The 20865-nt window shown below is 52.3% G+C and overlaps 1 protein-coding gene across 2 annotated transcripts in view; it reads right to left on the bottom strand.

Annotated features, from left to right (window-relative positions):
* Positions 1-20865, bottom strand: part of SYK (spleen associated tyrosine kinase) — a 40589-nt gene that overhangs the window by 11713 nt on the left and 8011 nt on the right. The window contains exons 3-9 of one of the 2 annotated variants that reach the window (XM_008059197.1): positions 13727-13865; positions 12965-13043; positions 12121-12170; positions 10806-10874; positions 3800-3887; positions 3253-3430; positions 38-247 (exon numbers count right to left, since the gene is read on the bottom strand). In XM_008059197.1, the coding sequence (XP_008057388.1) occupies positions 38-247; positions 3253-3430; positions 3800-3887; positions 10806-10874; positions 12121-12170; positions 12965-13043; positions 13727-13865 (813 nt within the window). The remainder of the gene's footprint in view (positions 1-37; positions 248-3252; positions 3431-3799; positions 3888-10805; positions 10875-12120; positions 12171-12964; positions 13044-13726; positions 13866-20865) is intronic. The other variant, XM_008059198.1, reaches the window with a different exon arrangement.

Raw genomic sequence — 20865 nt, 5'->3', positions numbered from 1 at the left:
GAGGAGGGGGAGGAGAAGGGGCGGACAGGACAGACACCTGTTCTGCTGCAGGTACTTGTTGAGTGGCCCCAGCTCGGCCATCTCCATGACCAGCATCCAGGACTCGGCCTCGCAGATGCCGATCATGCGCACGATGTAGGGGTTGTCCAGCTGCTGCATGACGTTGGCCTCGGCCAGGAGCTCGTCCTTCAGGCCGGGGTCGTTGGCCTCGTTCTTCAGGATCTTCACAGCCACCGTCTTCACGACTCTGCAAGAGACGCCGGCACACGGGGACTTTCCCAACGAGCTCGTCGAGACAAGCGTCTCTGGGCACAGACGGGCTCACGGTGGCTTCTCTGCAGGGTGGAAGCGCGTCTTCGGCAGCCTGTGCTCGAGGACCGGCTTCTAGCCGTGTTCTCCCGCCTCGTCAACAATGAGCCCAACACTCAGGACGCAAAAAAAAACACCGGGGGCTGGGTGCGATGGCTCACGCCTGCAGTCCCAGCAATTTGGGAGGCTGAGGGAGGAGGATTGCTTGAGCCCAGGAGTTCGAGACCAGCTCAGGCAACATAGAAGACCTCGTCTCTACAAAAAGGAACATTAGTCGGGCACCGTGGCGTGTGCCTGTCGTCCCAGACAGAAAGATCGCCTGAGCTATGACTATTCCTCTGCCCTCCAAGCCTGAGTGACAGAGAAAGAACCTGTCTCAAAAATTTTTCTTGAATTGAAGAAAAACTAGAATGGTGGGAGACAGTGCAGAAGAATGCCCTCACCACGTAAAAACCTTAAATTGTAGAATATTTGATTTTCAAATAACCCTTACCAACTAGGACATACATGAATTCCTGTAACACCTTGCGGTTTACCATCTCAGACTATGTGCAATGGATGTGAATATAAAAGCCCTTTAACGTAAGTTGAAAGCGAATTTCTGGGTGCGAAATATACAAGCATGCATTTACATTTAGTACATTTTAAATACACTCAAAAGCTAAACAACTCCGCCGAGGCAAACCTGAAAGGTGTTCAGACAGACCAACGTGATGGAGGAGCGGCTGTGCGTGTTGCCTGAAAGACTTCGTTTGTGAAGACATCAACTGCCCTAAGTTGGCCCAGAAGTCTCTCCTCACCCAAGCCTTCCAGTTGAGATGATGTGTCCCAATGTCTGCGTTCATTCCCACTCTTAAGCACAGAACCATATATCACAGACTTTCCAACTGAGAAAATGTATGCCCTAACACAGCAAAAATTGTCTGTATTTTACAAAATAACTGTAAAATATGCACACATACAGTAAGTTCCCTACATGAAAATGAGTTCTGTTCCGAGAGTACGTTTGTAAGTCCAATTTGCTCATAAGTTCAACAAAGTTAGCCCGGGTTCTCAGCTAACACAGTCAGTTGTCCAGGACCAGCCACATCACTGCACTTTTATACTTGCTCTGGACATCCTGGGCTCAGAATACAGATACTGCATAGTATACTCCATACAGTACTGTACAGCAAAGTACACAGAGCACAACCACTTGTAGAGGATGCACGTGTGTGACACTGTACGTCAGACAGGTGAACTAACTTACATGATTGGACATGCAAACGCTTGCTCACATTTTTTAAAGTTCACAGCTTGAAGGTTCATATGTAAGGGACTTACTGTATTTTAAAATAAGCATCATGGCCACTTTGGACTGTGTGTTTATGTTTATATGTGTGTGTGTGTGTGTGTGTGTGTGTGTGTGTGTGTGTGTGTGTGTGTCACAGACATGTCACACACACACACACATAAATGGATGGGTGGCCTTGAAAGCATATGTCTTTATTTTTAACCTTTGAATCATATAAATTACATACTCACAATTTTTTTTTTCACAAAAATCCCTTAAATTTAAAATGGTGTGAAACAACTAAGCCCAATCGCGTTCATATCAGTATCACACCAGTTCAAAGAGAGGGTTTGTTTGTTTCAGAGGAGTTTAGAAAACAGTCCTTTTAAGCCAGGTGCAGTGGCTCAAGCTTGTAATACTAGCACTTTGGCAAGCCGAGGCGAGAGGATTGTCTGAGCCCAGGGGTTCGAGACCAGCTTGGACAACTTGGTGAGACCTCGTCTCTACAATATATCCCCCCCCAAAAAAAATTAGCCAGTCATGGTAGTATGCGCCTATAGTTCCAGCTACTTGGAAGACTGAGATGGAATGACTGCCTGAGCCCAGCAGATTGATGCTGGGGTGGCTGTGAGCGTGCCACTACACTCCAGCCTAGGTGACAGAGTGAGACTGACTCAAAAAATAAAGAAATCAGTACTTTTACTACATACTACATGGGATGCCTTCCAAAGACGAAGTGACGTTCAGAAATATTTTAGAAATTTAGCCATTCTAACCGTTTTGGAATGTGTATTGTTATTTTAAATCACAGGATAAAGCCAATAAATAATTATACTAATGATATCTGGGATCCTAATTTTCTGGGTAAGAAAAGCGAGACACGTCTATAAAAATTAAAGAAGAGGCCGGGCTTAGTGGCTCAGCCTGTAATCCCAGTGGTTTGGGAGGCTGAGGTGAGTGGATTGCCTGAGCCCGTGGGTTCGAGACCCGCCTGGGCAACTTGGTGAGACCTCATCTCTACAATAAATCAAAAAAAAATCAGCCGGGCGTGGTAGCGCATGCTGTAGTTCCAGCTATTTGGAAGGCTGAGGCAGAAGGATTGCCGGAGCCCAGCAGGTCGAGGCTGCAGTGGTCAGGAGCGGCCACTGCACTCCAGTCTGGGTGACAGAGTGAGACTCCAACTCAAAATAAAGAAAGAAAGAAAGAAAGAAAGAAGATAAGTGCAAACACTATATTATTTTCAATACATGTTTCATTTTAATCAACACAACGTGTGTGTGTGTGTGTGTGTGTGTGTGTGTGTGTGTGTGTGTGTGTTGTGTGCACATAGAGCTTTTTAACAAATATATACCCTAAGGCCTGTTCACGGTCATGGTGCTTGGTTATAGAAATGTCCTCATTTTCTGATGTTTCTACTTGTTTCTATGTCTCAGTTTTCCATAAGGTGTGTGCACCACGTCTAAATAAAAGCACTCAGCCACTACACCCACAGTGGTCTGCATCATGGAGGCACAGTACCAGAAGTGAACACAAATGATGATGTTAACTCAAAGGGAGGTGGCGACATTCTGTGTCTGGGACTAAACGCACGTGATGGACGTGTTCTCAGTAGTTTCTAGAGCGCAGGCTCACGTGTGGGCAGGACTGCACGGCGGTGCGTGGCGACTTACTTTTTCATTTGGTAGTAGCCCTTTTTCACAGTCCCGAAGTTCCCAGAGCCCAGTTCTTTGTCTTCCAGTGTCAGCAGCTTACGGTCCAGGTACACCTCCTTGGGCCTGATCTCCTCAGGGTCTGCGTAGGGACTCTCGTATACCTCGGTGTCCATGGGCAGGGCTTCTCTCTGGGGGCCTACGGGGAAGCCAGGAAACACACGGCCCGGGTTGAGCCCTCGGGGGACTCAGCCTTCCAAGACATGACCTTCATGGGGATGGGAGCCCAGGGCAACACCCACACCACGGGGTGAGATGCTCTCAGGGGAAGCCTAGATGTGTCCAAGGCTGCGGACCGACTGAGGGGGGCAGGAGAAGCCCACTTTCCCCCACAGCCCTGTTGCTGCTCGTGGGCACATGGCATCTGCCGCCAGTCACCAGACACCCCTGTGGCTGCAGCTGACCATGGCTGTGTGGCCATCACAGTCAGCAGGTGGACTCAAGAGCCAACTCTACACACTTACAAGGGCCCCATCCTCGTCCTGCACATGGGTACGGCCAGTCTCACCTCTGTCCGCAGCCCAGGACGCCACCTCTGGCTCATAGGGGTTGAAGGACACGGTACTCTCCGGCCGGCTCCCCTGGGAGGCGGTGGGCTGAGGCAAAGGACAGCAGGTCACACACTTCACTGACACGCACTTCACACACACACTGACACACAGATCCACACTGTGGATCTGCACGACTTATTTTCAAAGATGCGCACTTGGACCTGTGTGTAGGACAGACACAGGAGGGGGCACGAAAGACACGGGGGTAGACAGGGCTGGATGCAAGCTTCGGGTGTGAGGCTGAGTGGCCTGGGGCCACCGTGGTACAGGCCTGTCAGGCCCCCAGGAATGGAGGACCCGCTAGGCAGCCAGGGACTCCTTCCCCATCCGCCCTCCTCATCCACCTCTCCCCTTTAACTCTCGCTCCTCGATTCTGGACGGCACGGACATGGAAGTTACTCAGAGAGGAAAGCTGACCCCGTGGCTGCCTGCCCACCCCTACCTCCAAGGCCCACGTGTAACCCCGCCTCCAGCCGTGTCCACCTCTCGGAGGGACCCAGCCGCCTCTGGGTGGACACTGGGGTGTGGGCACAGCAGCGACTCGGGTCTCCAGGGCTGACCACAGCGGCAGACGAGAGTTATGACAACGGCCCCAGTAGGGGACCCAGGGAGGTCCTGGCCAGAGGCCCCCTCCCTCGGGCCCTTGGCAGGTGAGGACGCAGGTCTGAAGAGACACCTCGCTGCCGGGGCCTGACTGCTGTCCCTGGAAGTGACCGGTCGACACCAATTTGTAACATGAGATAGAGGGACATCCACTCCCTGTATTCCTAGGGACTTCCCTGTGAAAGCCTTTGCCCAAGTGTTCCTGACCCAACGTGACTGCCAAATTCAAACCAGATCGTTGCTGTTGAAGTTAGTCTATGGGAAACCACACGGCACCCCCTTCTTCCACTTGAGCTGAGGAGCAATTTCACATTCCATTCACCTTCTCACTGCCTGACCGGGCCACAGAGATGTGAGACAGTGCCAGATTTGGGGAAATTTAAAGAAACAGACAACAAAGCGCCACATGACACAGAATTGTGTCTCACAGCACACACCGCATCCTTGACTGCCTTGTTGACATCACAAGCCCAGCAACCAAAGCAGGACGAGGTGGTCGCCATGTGCCATGGCCAATGCCAGGCTTCATGTCTAAGCGCCTGGCCCTGGTCTTTCTCACCCTCGTTGAGCGCATCAGAAACAGGTGCTGCTCAGCCCTCTCAAGAGGCTGGAGGACATGGGATCTTACTTGTCAAAAAGGGATGTCATTTCCCACAGATAAGCCCAGCATTCTCAGTGGGTTGTTGAGCAGAAGTGGCCAAGATACATCAAGAATGGAAACAGAATGCATGTCCCAAGGGCTCCGACATTTACTCATGAACTGGGACGTAGGCCACAGCCACAGCTGGGGCGCAGTAAAAATGTGTTGAAAGAATGAATGAATGAGAGAGTGAATGAATCACTTCTTAAAACTGGGAAAAGTGGGGGTGGGAGGAGCAGGGGAAAAAACTGGGAAATGTGAAGTGTAAACTAACGTAACTTAAAAAGAAGCTCTCCTGAGTCTGGAGAAAGGAGTATGGACAATTCCAAATCTACATCTTTTCAGCAATTGTCTCAACACGCGCATGTGATTACAGGACTGTGGTGTGCTGTGGTCGCCCCCCCCAACTCACAATATGGTGCCTCTGTCCCTGGAGAACTGTCCTAGCAGAAACCAGGTGACGCCCATGGTGCTTCATCCTCCCCGGCTCAGCTCCCCCCCACAATCAAACTCCAAGTGAGAATGATTTCAAAAAGGCACTGTCAGAGTTAACATTCACTATCATGTCAACTCCTTCCATTTTTCTTGCAGGCAGGAAACTCCTGAGATGCAAAGACAAAACCTGAATAGCTGCGGAACTCAAGACACCTCGGGACCAGCCATCACAGATAAGGAGAAAGACTACCGCCCCTTCCTGACTAGAGACCCCCAGCCCTCTGCCTGCTTGAGATGCTGTTCCAGGACTTCAGCCCCACCTGCTTGGAGCTTTCTCAGAGCAGGACTTCACAGGGGCTTGTTACGGTGCACCAAGCGTATCACCCTGACACATGAATCCCATGGGGACGAATGCTAAAACAGAGGAGGGATTGCAAAAATGCCCTGAAAGGCTGCCAGGGTGCCCTGAGTCCGTAGGAACCAGCCCTGATGCACTCAGAGGAGCCCACCCCTGCCACAAGCACTGCAAGCGGCACGCTGCTCACCCCGAGCCTCGGTTATGGGCAAGGAAACAGACCAGGGGTCTCCCTTGGAAGGCTGGACTCCAGACCCAGCCACGCGGCCCAGGGCGCCATCTCCATGCAGTCCAGCATAGACCAACCTGGGACCAAGAGCCCGCACAGCCCAGCCACAGAGAAGCCCACGTGTCCTTGGACATCCGCGTCAGCTTCCTCCTTCCCGGGCACGGCTCTCTGCCCGTTCCTCTCTGGTGACTCGCGGGAGCGGACACAGGAGGGCAGCACGCTTGGAAGAACGTTCCATGGGAGAAATGGAGGGCTTTCTACTGAGTCAGGTAGAAAGTGCAGCGGTTGCTTTAGGATGAAGGGGAAGACACAAGACGATCTGAAACGCAAGATCCTTCCCAAAGCACTTGGTGAACACACCATTTAGTAGAACAGCAGCAACGGAGACAACTGCTGGACGAGAACTGGAGGACCCTGGAAAGGGTGAGCACAAAGCCATCACGCCATGCTGGAAACGTGTTAACTGTTATTTAAACGCTAGTGAAAAGTTAATTTTCAAGAAAGACGCATTGCTAGCCCCCATTATCATCATTTGTCATGACTCCTTCTGCTTTCGTCTGGTCATCTCTTCTGCCCTAATCAGCAGCATCACCTGTTCTGCACAGTGAACAACCTGGTGTCAACAAAAGGTTGAGATTTCCATTTCTCCATTTTTTTGCCTGTCTCGGAGAGCAAGCCTGCGGGGCACCACTAGATGGCACTGGCGACCCGAGCTTCCCGCCTTCCGAGAGCCACGGGTGGCTTCCCTCTCGGTTTTAGGAATTCAGGTACTGACAGATCACTCCACCACAACAGCAAAAAGCTTAGTTATAGGTTATGATCACTGATTTTTTGGTCGATCAGGCTTGACTGCAAACAAAGCGAGCTTGACAAATACGCTCCGAGAGCCTGTGCTTAAAAACTGGGGATTTGAAGTGAACACAAGAGGGGAAGTCACTGCCCCTACGGAACGGACAGGCTGAGCCAAGGGTCTCTGATCCGGAGTCCTGCACACGTCCTCAAGAACTTAACTCCCGCGCCCGGATTCTTGAGACCCTTCAAGTCAGGCAGCAGCAGGGATGTGGCTGACAACTCGCACATGCTAGTCGTAGTGCCAAGAGCCCGCAGGTGAGGAATATCATCTGTGATCACCCAGGGTGGCTCCCTGGCTCTGGTGGGGTGATCACGGAGCCCTGCCCAGGACAGGCCAGACCCTCGCAGGACAGGGGAGGCGACTCGCCCCACCTCTGTGACCCATCTCGCCCCGCCGCTCCTTGTGATGACAGGAAAACACGTTTCCTCCTGTTGCCTGGGCACCACCTCCTGCAGGGACAACTTGAGAATGTCTTTCCTTTCTTTTCTCTCTCCCGGCCAAGCCCTAGTAAATGGTGTATTTAAATGTGAGCTTTAATGTATTTCATTCACTCATGTATGTGTTGGGATGAAGCATGACAAATGGGTTTTAATGAGAAATTCTGGGACACAGTTCAGCTCACTCCTCAGAGAACAAGACTTTGACCGTGGAGTGGGCACGCTGTGTAGATTGTCAGGGGCGCTTCTGATCCCATTCTGCGTGGCCTTAAGAGACGGGCAGGGCCATGCACTCAAAGAAGCAAAGAAAACATTCAGGACTGACAACAGGAGGGGCATTGCTCATTTAGGGACGACCCGCACTTGTATGCTTTAGTCAAATTCACTTGACTTTCTTAAGTATAAATATGCTACTAATTTCTAAAGAAAAGGTTAAGATGCATCTGCCCTCTAGTTTTTCCTAGGAGGAATTTAATGATCTGATTACTAGTATTCATCAAACTGAAACATACTTTTCATTAGTTATCTAGGTGCTACAGGCAATTCAAGTCCTAACATGCATGTTTTTGTACCTAAGTTATTTTTTATTTTTGTTAGAATCTCACTCTGTTGCCCAGGCTGGAGTGCAGTGGCACACTCCCAGCCACTGCAGCCTCGACCTGCTGGGCTCCGGCGATCCTTCTGCCTCAGCCTTCCAAGTAGCTGGAACTACAGGCGCACGCTACCATGCCCAGCTAATTTTTTTGATTTATTGTAGAGCCAAGGTCTCACCAAATTGCCCAGGCGGGTCTTGAACCCGCGGGCTCAGGCAATTCACTCACCTCGGCTTTCCAAAGCATAAGATTACAGGCTGAGCCACCGAGCCCGGCCATACCTGAGTTATTAAAACAACTATTTATGTTATAAATTAACAATTTCAAGAAAGTTGTTGGCTAAACCGATGAGGTATTTGACATAGTCTCACAATTCTTTCCTCATGACTGAATACATAATGGAAAGTTTTCCATCTCTTTGTGAAAACATACATACTAGTTCCCCTAAAATATTTCTAATAAGCAATTAACATATTTTAATCCATAGCTTAATAATATAATCCTGCCCTTTTAAAAATCGCCTGTTAATATTTTGGCATATATACAAATTCAATGCATATTTCAAAGTACGGGCAACAATCTTTTTTTGGCCAGGCAGGTGTTTTCACAATATTAACCAGATTACTTTCTGATATTCAATTCTTTTTTAAAAGTACAAATTGTAAAAGGTACAACAAGACTTATGATGAAAAGTGGACTTTCTTGACATTCCTCTTTCCTACTCCCAAGTCAACCAGTGGAGCCAGTATTTTCTTAGAATATAAAATATCTTATCTTTTCTTCCAGAACATTCTATACTATATCAACAGTCTCACATGTACTCACTCTCTCTCTCTCTATCTTTCTCACTCTCTCTCTATATATATATGCACATATTTAACTTTGTCTTAAAATTATATTTTGGAAAACAATTCTAGACCTCAGTTTCTGCCCATAGTAGCAATTTTACTGTAACTGACTTTGTTTATTTCTCATTGATAGACATTTCAATTATAACCAGACTTTGCCAACTATAGAATGTTGGAATAAACACCTTTGTATATACAGGATTTTGCAGAAATGCAAGAATATCTGTATGATAAATCTTCAGAAATAAAACTGTAGAGTTGAGCTATATGTACTTTTAATTTTGACAATGTTGTAAATGGCCTTTCTTATAGATTGTATCATGCCACATCTCCAATAAAGTAAGCAAGTGCTTATTTATTACACTTTGCTACACAGTGTGCTATCAAGCCTTTTTATCTGACTCGGGTTCATGGATGGACACAGTTGGGACCATAGTTTTAACTTGCTTTTCTCTTATTAGTAAGTTTAAGGACGATTTATATTTGCTTTACTATAAGCTACCTGCTGACATGCCCTGCCCATTATCCTGGTACACAGTTGATATTTTTTCTTATTGAGTTATAGAATCTCTTTATATATTAAAACCATTAACCATACACACACACGCCCCTACATAAGGCTACTATTTATACCCAGTTTCTTATTTCTCTTTTGATGACATTATTGTTCTTATCCACACATATCTTTCTTTAATTTTATGTGGTCATATTTACTGACATTTTCTGCAACTTTTTGAACATGTTTTCTTGTAGCCTAAAGAGGAACTGAAAATCATTTTCTAGGTATTTCTTTAGTCATTGTGAGTGACCTGTGGAGAGTTTTGCCTGGTATAACATTAAAAACAGACACAGTTAATCCATTCAGATGTAGAACACACACGTTTTTCTCTCTCAAAAAGTCCATTAAACTCACTTTTATTTTCTGTGGTCAACAAGTTTAAGAACCGCTCAAGTGTGACTATCAACCTGTCAACCTGGAAAATTATTACTAAGTGAAATCTCAGGACTCGTGTGTTTTGTATTTCTGCCATTTCTAACAGTACTTTAGACACTCACTTTGTGAGTTGTGCACAATTGTGTATAAAAAAGCACCAATTGATATGAAAATAAAATAATTATTAAGAAAAGAATACACTTTACCTTACCAAGGATAAAAATAGAAAGGAAATTGAACCCAACAGGTCAAGGCTGTGGTGGCCATGAACATGTCACCACCCTCCAGCCTGGGTGACAGAGTGAGACTCCGACTCAAAAAAAAAAAAAAGAAAAAAGAAAGAAAGGGAAAAAAAAGCAATGAATAAATGCTATAAAGAGAATTTGGGGGGGGGCTGAGTGATTTATTATAAGTAAAAATCAGTAAAAGGGGACTTATTTCCCTCAACATTTAATCATAGAGCAAATTAAGAAATCGATCAGATGGCAACATTACTGCCTCAAGAAGAAAAATGCTTTTCCTAGTACTCAGCTTCCACTCTCCTTTCCGTGCTCTTTTGTGCTGAACAACCACAGCCACCGTGGTGGGACTGTAAGCCGCCTGTGGACCTCACCACGCCCTGCACCTCACAAGACCACAGACTCCCTCCGTCACAGTATCATCTACGGAATCAGTCACTAGAACCCTACAATAAGTGACTCTGGCCACCAAAAGGTAAGTTGTCTGGAAAGAGACTCCCCGACATGAGAATTAGCTAGCACTGAGCACGTCAACCAAAATGCCTTTCATGTTAGGCTCATGCAGAGAAAGCACACAACACAGAAGGATCTTCAGCGGACTGAGGACCCACAGAAAAAACACGCAAGGTGTCGGCACTGCTGCCCAGGAACGTGGGCATGGACCAGGCCGCACACGGCAGGACCGGAAGCAGGGCACAGGGGTGAGGACACACACACGGGAGGGGCGGGCGGGCGGGCACAGACTGCGTGCAGGTCAACCACTGAGCCAGGGACAGCAAGCAGGGATGCTTTAGTACCTTTCTGTGGCCGGGCTTTGGGAAGGAGTAGGATTTGATTCTTGAGATTATTCCACCCGCGGACCAAGTCTGGAAACCACAATGGCAAAGAGGAAGTGTAAGTGTCTCAGAAAACAAATACGGCACTGCCGCAACAAGCGCCTTAAACTGGCATCGGTGACTGCACTGTGAGCTCCCTCCCAGCCCCGCCCAAAAGACCTGCTATGCAGCTATGTTCAGTCACTGGGTGGCCTCCTAGAAGAGCCCACCATGTAGGCAGAGGGCTCTAGAAACACGTTTGGGAACTACTTTCCACCGAGGGCAACAAAGAGAGCTGTTCCATTTGCGAGTCCACACTCCATTTGGAATTACAAAGTCACAGCTCGAGGCAAATCCCCTGAAGAAACCCAGTGTGAGCGCTCAGTTGTGTTATATCAGGGTGGGCACCAGCTCCCTGGTGCTTGAGGAAACTCACTGAGTTGTATACTTTTGTAGGGCTTTTGCAATTTTTTCTGCACATATGTTGCCAGTCGGCAAAAGTTATTCCAAAATAGCTAACTTGAGGCCAGGGGGTGAGGCGTGGCTAAGTGGAGGGCTTGGGGTTCTTTTGGGGGTCCTTGGCCCTGAGCCCTCCAACACCTGAAAGGAAAATGGGCCTGTCTTATGGAGGATTGTAAAGGAAAGCTGCTAGGTCTTGGGCTGTGCAAAGAGACGCCATGAAGGGTCTGGATGTTAGATGTGGATCTCAAGTTCACTGGCATTTTAGCAAAGTCAAGTTCGCTCCGTTCAACAGCGAGTGCGGCCCAGGGCCGGCCTGCCCCGTCTAGACATGGGCTCGGCTCCCCCTGCTGGAGACAGGACGCAGAGCTGGCTCTCTGCAGATTCTGACTTCAAGGGTCTGAAGGTAGCAAGGGAGGGGCGGAGGGCACACTTCAGACGCCTTAGAGGCCATCACGAGTCCACCCCAGGGCCCCCAAGAAAACAGCAGGGACGAACCGCTGCTCAGAGCATCCATCTGTCCCAACACCTGCACAACGTGCTCCCGTGGCCCAAGCCCGGCGGGGGCCACGTCTGACGGGGCCCTGGGTCTCAGCCTCACTGTGTACTTTTCGTGAGCGGGGAGCATGTCAGGGCACCAACACATTCCAAGCTGGCTAGCTGGGCACTGACATGGCACAGGCTGGTCTACCTCACGCTCCCCAGCCACCCCGGCCTGTCGCAGGGCTGCTTGGAAGGGCACTCGGGGCCAGGGTCCGCTAGTCCTGATGGCTCAGTGCGTGCTCCATGTGTGGTGACAGACGCCGCGTCCCCTTCAGGGTGTCCCCGGGACACTTACCGCAGGATGGGAACTTGGGAGCTGTGGACGACCTCCGAAATTCACATGTCCTGGTCAGAAAGAGCAAGGATGGCCGCTGCTTTATCAATCAGCAGGCACCGCCTGGCCTCCCCCAGTCAGTCGATCACTGCTTTGCCAATCAGTGGGAAACCCATGTCCCCTCCCCCACGGCCGGTTGATCACTGCTTTATCAATCGGTGGGAACCCCCTGTGTTCCCTCCCCCATGGCTGATCGATCACTACTTTCTAAGTCAGTGGGAATCCTCTGTTTTCCCTCCCCCACAGCTGATAGATCACGGCTTTATCAATCGCTGGGAACCACCTATGTCCCCTCCCCCACAGCCAACTGGTCACTGCTTTATCAATCAGTGGAAACCCCTGTGTCCCCTCCCCCATGACTGATTGATCACTGCTTTATCAATCAGTGAACACCCCCTGCGTCTCCTCCAACCAATCACTGCTTTATCAATCAGTGGGCACTCCTCGAGTCCCTGCCCCACTGCTGATCGATCACTGCTTTATCAATCAGTGTGCACTGCCTATGTCCCCCCTGCTGCCAATTGATCACGGAATCGTGACACGTCACTTGAGAGGTGGTTGCCCTTCCGTGGACACCTCTTCTGACCCTCTTTCACTCACTTCCCTTACATGCAATGAAAACAAATCCGTTTTTTTAAAGCTAAAGCAACTGGCTATTTTTTGATTCCTAATATTTAAAATTAAAGTGATCTGACATCATTTTTAATCAAGTTGTAATACGGCCTCATTCGACCTGAATCTGCAATGCCCAAATCTAAAGTTGGCCCATCTCAGAAATGGAGATGCCCGCATCTCGGGAACTCACCCTGGGCGCCAATCTTTTGACAGGGAACCGTAAGCACTCGCAAGAGACCGTCGGGTTTATACGAATAATGCTCAACCAGCTGGAAGAGAAGAGAGTAGGGCGGTGAGGCAGGGAACGAGGCAGGGTGGGGGGATGGGGCTAAGCCTGTCGGGCCTTCTGGACTCAACCCCAGGGTGCTTGGACACTTTTGTCCACTGACTGTTCACTCCGCATGCTGAGGAGTTCCCGCTCAGGCAGGGTCAGCAAACTCCTGTCCAGGGCCAGAGAGTGGCATCTCAGGCGCGGTGGGCCTCTCACCATCTCTGCCCCTTCTTCATCTATTGGAAACAACCCTTTACCAGTGTAGAAGCCACTGTCTTCACGGACTGTACAGAAACAAGCTGAGAGGCCTGTGTGGTCCGCAGGTCTGAAGAGCCCTGGTCTGACACGGAGACTATGAAACAGGGTGGGGAGAAATGACCAGGTCTCACTTAGCACAGTGCAGCAGGACCCTGGGGGCGGGGGGCACGGAGGGGCTATGGGGGAAACCGGTGTCAGATGGAAGGCATGGTGGACATATGTGATGTACTTTCCGAAACATGGTATCTGGAAAATACACCCTATCAAGCCCCAGATTAGGCTTGAGTATGACAGTCTGCCAGAGGGCCCTGGTGTGGGTTCCTAGCAAGCTCCAGGTATGGACATGCCTGCTCTTCCCGTGTCCGAGTTCATGGGATGGGAAGGCCCAGGTGCCATGCACTGCCACAGGGGAGGGGTGCATACCTGCCAGAGTGTGTCGAACTTCTTGCCCTCGGGGATGGAGAGCTTGCCTGTCTTGTCGCGGTCGATGCGGTAGTGCAGCACCTTCCCCTCGTGCAGCAGGCATAGCGCGTATGAGCCGTTGTTGTCCCTGGCCCTGATCCTGTGAGAGAGGACACGGCTGCCTCAGCCTGGTCCGTGGGTGCCGCGTCATCCCAGCCTGCAGTCCCTGCATCCCCCTGGCCTGGGGTCTCCGCATCAGGCCGGGCTTCGGTCCCTGCCCCAACCTAGTCTGCAATCCCTGCATCACTCTGGCCTGTGGTCCCCAGTGGAGCCCGGACGATACTCCCTGGCTGCAGTGTCAGCAGTTGCCCCAAGCCCATCCTCTGGGGTGGCAGCCCACAGCAGTGTCCAGCTCGGGGTTGAGGCTCTGCCCAATCCAGGCAGAGGGCACAACTCACGGCTCAGGATGGTGGGAGGATGGGCCGTGGGTGAGGCCCCACTCCCTGGCAGCCATTGGGAAAGGCAGGCGCTTGGTGCAGGGACACCAGGGCTGCTCAGGGCTGCCAGCGCATGTCCCCTGCCCTGAAAATCCCTGTAGCCCTTGGACTCTCAGACCTCCTTTGCCGGAGCCTGCGTTTGGGTTGGGCCCACAGCCAGGCTGCTCCCTCACCTGCCTGGGTGTGGATGGATGTCAGGCCCGGGGCAGAGGGACTGGAGGCTTCAAACCCCGGGTCGTCTCTGCCTTTCCTACTCTGCCCAGGCAGGAAGCGGGAGGCAGGGCGGGACTGAGCACCGCCCAAGTGAGGACACTGTTGGATGTGTCCTCAGTAGACAACAGACCCCACTGAGGAGTCATCTAGGGTCCTGCGGCTGTGCCACCCGGCTGGCTGGTTCCGGGGTCCTTGTCAGTGTGGACGATGTCAGTGCCACCCCGCCCCATGTCCAATTGGTGATTGGAGCTTCGGGAGCCTGATGACATGCGATGAGCAAACCCAGGAGCACATAAGGGTGGGTGGGAGGTCCACGGGGGAGGGCCAAAGGACCTGGGCAGGGCAAGGTCTGGACAGAGGCTGAGAGCTGAAAGGCACAAAGTGGTGCAAAGCCCCTAACACCAGCACCCAGGGTCCATCCTCCCCTCTGAGCTGCCCCACCCCTGCCAAGAGCGAGATCCAGAGTGGGGAATCGAAGGGCCCCAGAAAGCCTCTCCAAATGCGTCGTGCCCAGGTGCACCATTTCCCGATATGCTGTGCTCAGAAGCGCCATGCCCAGGCAAGCTCAGCTGGGCCACATCCCTGGGCATCCCTGCATGGGGTGGGTGGGGGGTGGATTTCTGATGCTCCTCCTGGCTACAAGAGGCCAGCCCATGGCCACAAGAGCTGAGATGGACTTTAGGCCAGGACAAGCCGCGTGCACTTCCTTTTTGCTGCTGCCAAGACTCATCTCCAAAGATGATCTCACACTTGAAAGCCAAGCTGTGGCATGGAAGTTGGCACTTTATAAAGAAATGTCTTTTCAGGTGGTGCTTGGCTGCACACAGCAGACCCTCAATGCACCCCGCTCAGGGCAGCTGGGAGGGCACAGGACATGCACCTGGGGTCCCCAAGGCCTCTCCAGGCAGGGGAGCTGAGACTTCCTACACCATCTGAGTCACCAGTGCCCCAAAGTGTGAGTGGTCACAGGCCAGCTGAAGTCAGCAGTTCACTGACTCATGTTCACTGAGCACAGAATGACTGCTAACCAGAAGAAACAAAAACCAAAAACCATAGGATAAAACAAACCAGGTCTACCCTCCAGTGTAGCCTTCTTACCATGTGGTTGTTTATGCCTGCTGGGTTCGTCTCACAGACGTCACGTCCATGGCTAGTGGACAGGGTCTCTGGGAGGTGCAAGCAGCTACACACATGAGGCACTGGGAGGTGACCCAACTGACCACGAGGCCAGCCTTGGGAAGACGGCAACTACAGGGCACAGCAGAAGGCTCTCTGGCACAGAGAGGGTCACAGCTATGAACCAGGGGCACGGAGCTAATCTGGGATCTGAACTCTGGTCTCTGAACCCATGTCCAATCTGTCACACTTTGTCCCACCCTGTGACTTGATTGCCTCTTATGGCTAAACCTGAGATAAAGGGCCACAGATGGCCAGGGAGATGGTGCCATTGACCTTGTTGAAATCTGGCTGATACAAATGAAGACTACAGCAGACGTGCCACCCCACACTCTTTAGAAAGGCGACGACTAAGAGGACAGCTCTAAGTGCTGCTGTGAACAGGGCCGTGCACCGGTGCGCCCACTTGGGGAAGCAACCTGGGATGATCTCCTGAGGCTGGGCCTATGCCCGCCCTGGAATCTGCAGTCCCTCTTCTCAGGGCAGGACCCACAGGCGCCATGCCCCCCACCTGGGAAGTCTATGGGCTGCTGACAGCGAGTTCACCTGCAAAACCCGCCCACGACCTAAATGTTCACGGACTACAGGGCAGGTGAACCAGGCATCCACAAGAGTAGCCCGGTGCAGCTTGACCCGCACGGAAGTCCCACGAGCACAAACATGCTCCAGGATCACACACCCCAAGTCCCCACACATGTGACAGCCACCCGCTCTGTGCAGGGATGCACGCCTAGGTGGTAAAACTATCAACCAACAAGAGGCGAGGGGTGACACGCCCAAGTGCCCAGGAAGCAGGCCTGTGTGGGCTACAGGCACCAAGAGGGCTGAGGAGGGTCTTGCCGTACGGAAGCATCCTGTTTCCTTGGCTTGACAGTCCCTCGTGTTGATAACCATGCATTAAGCCACACTGATTCTGCTGTGCCCGCTATTGTGTTTTCTGTTTCACAGTTAAAGCAGCAGTGGCAGGCGAGAGCTGGCTGGGAGGAAACAGCGCACCCGGCCTTTGGCTTTTGGCTTTTGGACATGGGACTTCTACAGAGGCGCCCTTCCCCTTCCCCGAGGCACTCGGGAGGATGAGTCCAGGGGTGACTCTCCCTGTGCTCCCTCAGCAGCCAGGGCCACTTCCAACGGCAGGGATGGCGGGGCATGAACACGGGGCCTGGGCAGCCCCCACCGCTCACGGCCGGCAGGAAACAGGGCAGAACAGGGAAACCCACAGGCCACGTCTACAGATGGCGGAGCCCAGAGCTGACTCTCACCGTGGGCATCTGCTGGCCGCAGGCAGGGCCTGGGCGGGGCTGTTTTTAACTAAACACAGGAGAAAAACCAGTTTGGAAGCCGCCCGGCCCCTCCTCCTGGGTCCTGTTCCTGAGAACTCTGCCCCGGTGCTGGGTAGCGTAGGTGTGCCCACCCAGGTTATGGCTCCACAGGATGCCCAGAGGGCGAGAGCAGAGGCTGGTCTGCTGGCCTGTCTGCAGTGACCTTTTACCTCCGGGTCAGCAGCCAGGCCATCCACCAAAGCCCTTGACTACTTTTATATATTTTTTTGCCGGTGATCTGAATGGAAAAAGTAAGGAACAGACTTGTGTTTTGCTGTGGCAAAGCCTGGCCTCTCTGGGCTTGAGCTCAAGGTGACTGGGAAGCCACACCAATGGACTTGATAGTCCTTGGCCTCCCAGGGCAGGGGGGACAGCCTGGTGTGGATGGGGGCGTGTTGTCCTACTCGGTCCTGGAAGGCCGAGTCCTCCTTCACTGCCCATGTTCTCCTGGGGTAGAGGGAAGCTGGCGGTGCTGCCGGGCCTGGAGTAAAGCCCGCCTCGGGAGGTCAAGGGCTCCAAGCAGCCTCCCAGGGCTCCACAGCCCTGCCCTGTGACTGCTGCGTACCCAGCCCACAGCTGTCCTCATGTGACCCTATTTTTCTCTGGGGAAGAGTGGAGTGTAGCTGGCGGGACACCGGTGACAGAAGGGGAAGGTGGCACCTGGGCGTGGCCGTGTGCACAGTGTCCCAGAGAAAGTGATCACCGTGGCCGGTGGGATGGACAGATGGATAGACAGGGTCGGCGCAGGACCACGTGGGCAGTCCACCGCAAGAGCCACTGCCCAACCTCGGTTTCTCAAGGGGATCGCCTGAACAAGGGACGGCCTGTCTGGAGCCGTGTGCATGTCCCGAGCCATGTGTGTGTCATGTCCTGAGCCATGTGCGTGTCCTGAGCCGTGTGTGTGTCCTGAGCTGTGTGGGCGTCACATCCTGAGCAGTGTGCATGTCATGTCCTGAGTTGCGGGTCGTGGCCTGAGTCATGTGGACACCACGTTCTGAGCCACATGTGTGTCTTGAGCCATGGGGTTCTCCCATCCTGAGCTGTGTGCATTTCGTGTCCTGAGCCGCGTATACACCAGTAAGAGGCCCAGGATGCCAGTTTCACGATCCATGAAAGACAGAAGAAAAGGCATGTTCTGGGTACTGCTTGCGCTGTAGCCGCACGTGGGCACACGCCCTGACAAGGAGAGCCGGGGCAGCCCAGAGCACAGTCGGCATCCACCCCGACACCACGCCTTCCTCAGAGTTCATCATCCAAGACGCCCCCACCTTTCCCTCCATGCGGCTCGCAGAGTTCCTGCTTCTTCCCACTCTGGGGCGGCTCTGTCAGCACCAGGAGCCAATGCTGCCATTAGCCCGTGGCTGCCTTTGAACTCTGAACTTCAGTCAAACCGTGACTCGGCTGACCTGTGGCCACAAAACCACAAGTCACATGAAATGGCAGCCTCTGATCAAAGGTGGCAGCCCAGGAGACAGGAGGAAGAGGGGGTGTGGCTTTCAGGGTGGCCTGGAGTCTGGTGACTAAGGACAGTCTCAGTCTCATTCGCTAAGGAGCAGAGGAGGGTGTTCAGAACCCTGGGTTCGCTTTGAAATAGAGAGCAAAAAGTGGGTTGAAACCCGAGCAGGGAGAAGCCTGTGACAAGAAGGGCAGACAAAGTAGACCTGGCCCGAGGACAAGTACCAGTGTGCACTCCAGCGATCGGCACCAGGATGCAGGAGCCTCACCACCAAGTGAGGACCCGTGAGTCCTTCAACTTGGAAGGAGGGTCTTCCCACCACAGGACACTCAGGACTACCACAGATGATGCTAATCGACACGAGCACAGAAAGATCGCCAAAACAGGGGTTACAAGTAAAGGGCGTGGAGCGAGAGAGAGAGAGAGAGACAGAGAGAGAGAGAGAGAGAGGGAGAGATTGACACCCTGTATAACGTCCCTCCTAGGAGAGTCAGACACGGGTGCAACCTATCCACAAAATGCTCAGAGAAATAAAAGACTGCAACCAGAGAGATGCTCTCCTACATGGCCAGAAATATCTGGAGAAAGCCAATAGAACTGCTAGAGATTGTTTTTAAAATGTCATTCGTGAAAAGAAATCGGTGAATGAGTATCACAGCAGATGAGACACAGAAAAAGCATGAATTGGTGACTGGAAGACAAGTCCATGGGCACCACCGCAAAGAAGGACAGAGAGGAGGCAGCTGAAAGTAAGGAAGAAGACAGCGGGTGCGCCAAGGAGGAGTTGTGTGCCAGCAGGAGCTCTGGAGAAGAAATGGGAGAACAGGGTCACATCTGAGCAAAACAATCCCCCAGCACCTTCCCGAGCTGAAGAGGAAGGACTCATGGGTGAGCATGCAGACCCCAGGCAGTTTCTGGATAGCTTCCTCTATATTAGCATGTCCACCTCCACAACACTCGCAGAACACCATTTCCCCAGTTTATTCTCGAGCACACTGAGGTGCAGAGAGAGAAATAAAGTTGTTTCCGCCGCGTAGCTATCAGTGGCAGGGCTTGCTCGGCCTGTGGCGAGTTCCTTGGCCCTCTTGCCCAAGTGTCTACGAATAGAAGCAGTTTTCTGTTAACTCCATCTCAGCCTGTCAAGCGATCCATGTTTGGGGCGTGCCGCTGGGATGTCCCGGGGGCAAATGTGGCCACAGATCCTCCGGTCTCAACACGGAAACCATGCGTGATCACCCCTCATCCCGGCTCAGGAGGTGACAGGCTTCCCAAACAGGCCCCAGCACTGCATGGAAAGTTGGGAGCAATACAGAGTGCCAGGTCCCGACCCAAGCTGGTGCATTAAAGCCAGGGGTGAGACAGCCATCTGTGTGCACCCGGGCCCGCTAGGGGCTTCCCACGGGCACAGAGTTCAGCACACAGCTGCACGTGCCTCCCTGGGCATATCGACTCTCTGTTCTTAACCCACTTGGGTCTGTTTTCTGGTCACAGAGAATAGAAACATGAGTACATCCCTGTGCACAATCCCAACTTCTCTGAGAAATGGGCTCTATTGTGAATATTTTTTTACCGAACCCCACTTGCACTGCAAGGGATAAGCAACCTATTTCCAAGCGAGGCACCCGCCTGCCATGAGGCCTCAAAGCGGGTAGGGGAGGGAGGGCGTGGGCACCAGGGTAGGTGTTGTTCTAATATTCAAGGTGACAGGTATGTCATCGGGTGTCCCCAAGCCGGGTCCACCTGGACGAAGGCCGCGTGGCTCTGACATGCACACCCGGTTCTGGGTGGATGCCACCCTCTCCTACTCAGTTGCATAAGAATGGGGTACATCCCTTCTAGACCGTCTGCTCCGGATGCTTGTCGGCATACCCTGCAGGGCTGCCACAGGGTCCACATTCAAGAGGAGCAGATGACTTAGGGAAAGTGTGTGTGGGTGGAGGGGACACGGTGTGTCGGGGAGAAGTGAGAGGAGCGTATAAGGGTGTGCTGGAGGAGGGAGGGGAGGAAGGAGAGGGGAAAGGGGAGGGCTGGGGAGGGGAGAAAGGAGCTGCTGAGTGTGCCATGCTGTCCCTAGAACATGGCTATGAAGGAAGGAGCATCTTGGGGACTGACGTGTCTCTCTCCCTGAGATGTGGGGAAGGGACTGGCATGTCTGTCTTTCCTTGAGAGGGCAGGGAAGGGAGGCTAGGAGGTGCCTGGATCCCAGGTGCAGCCATGTAAGATGAGCCACCCGGACTTGACTGTCGCAGCAGCTGGGAAGGCGGGTGGCTGTGGAGGCTGGGGGGCTGTAGTGCCCTGGTTGATCCCTCCTGAGGGCTCTCTGCCCCCATTTTCCTGCCCGGCATACGGGGAACAGGGGATTAGTGAGGGGATTTTATTACATAGAGAGGAGCCATTGTGGAGAAGGAGCTGCTGGGTGCCCACCCAGGCCACAGCTACAAGCACAGACCAGGAAGTGCTAAGGCCACCAATGCAGGGACGGGGAAGCTCCGGCACCTC

This window comes from Carlito syrichta, unplaced genomic scaffold (genome assembly GCF_000164805.1).
Source record: "Carlito syrichta isolate Samal-C Ts95f unplaced genomic scaffold, Tarsius_syrichta-2.0.1 Scaffold303796, whole genome shotgun sequence".
NCBI lineage: Eukaryota > Metazoa > Chordata > Mammalia > Primates > Tarsiidae > Carlito > Carlito syrichta.
The sequence above is the reverse complement of the archived record's forward strand: the minus strand, read 5'-3'. Positions and strand labels throughout refer to the sequence as shown.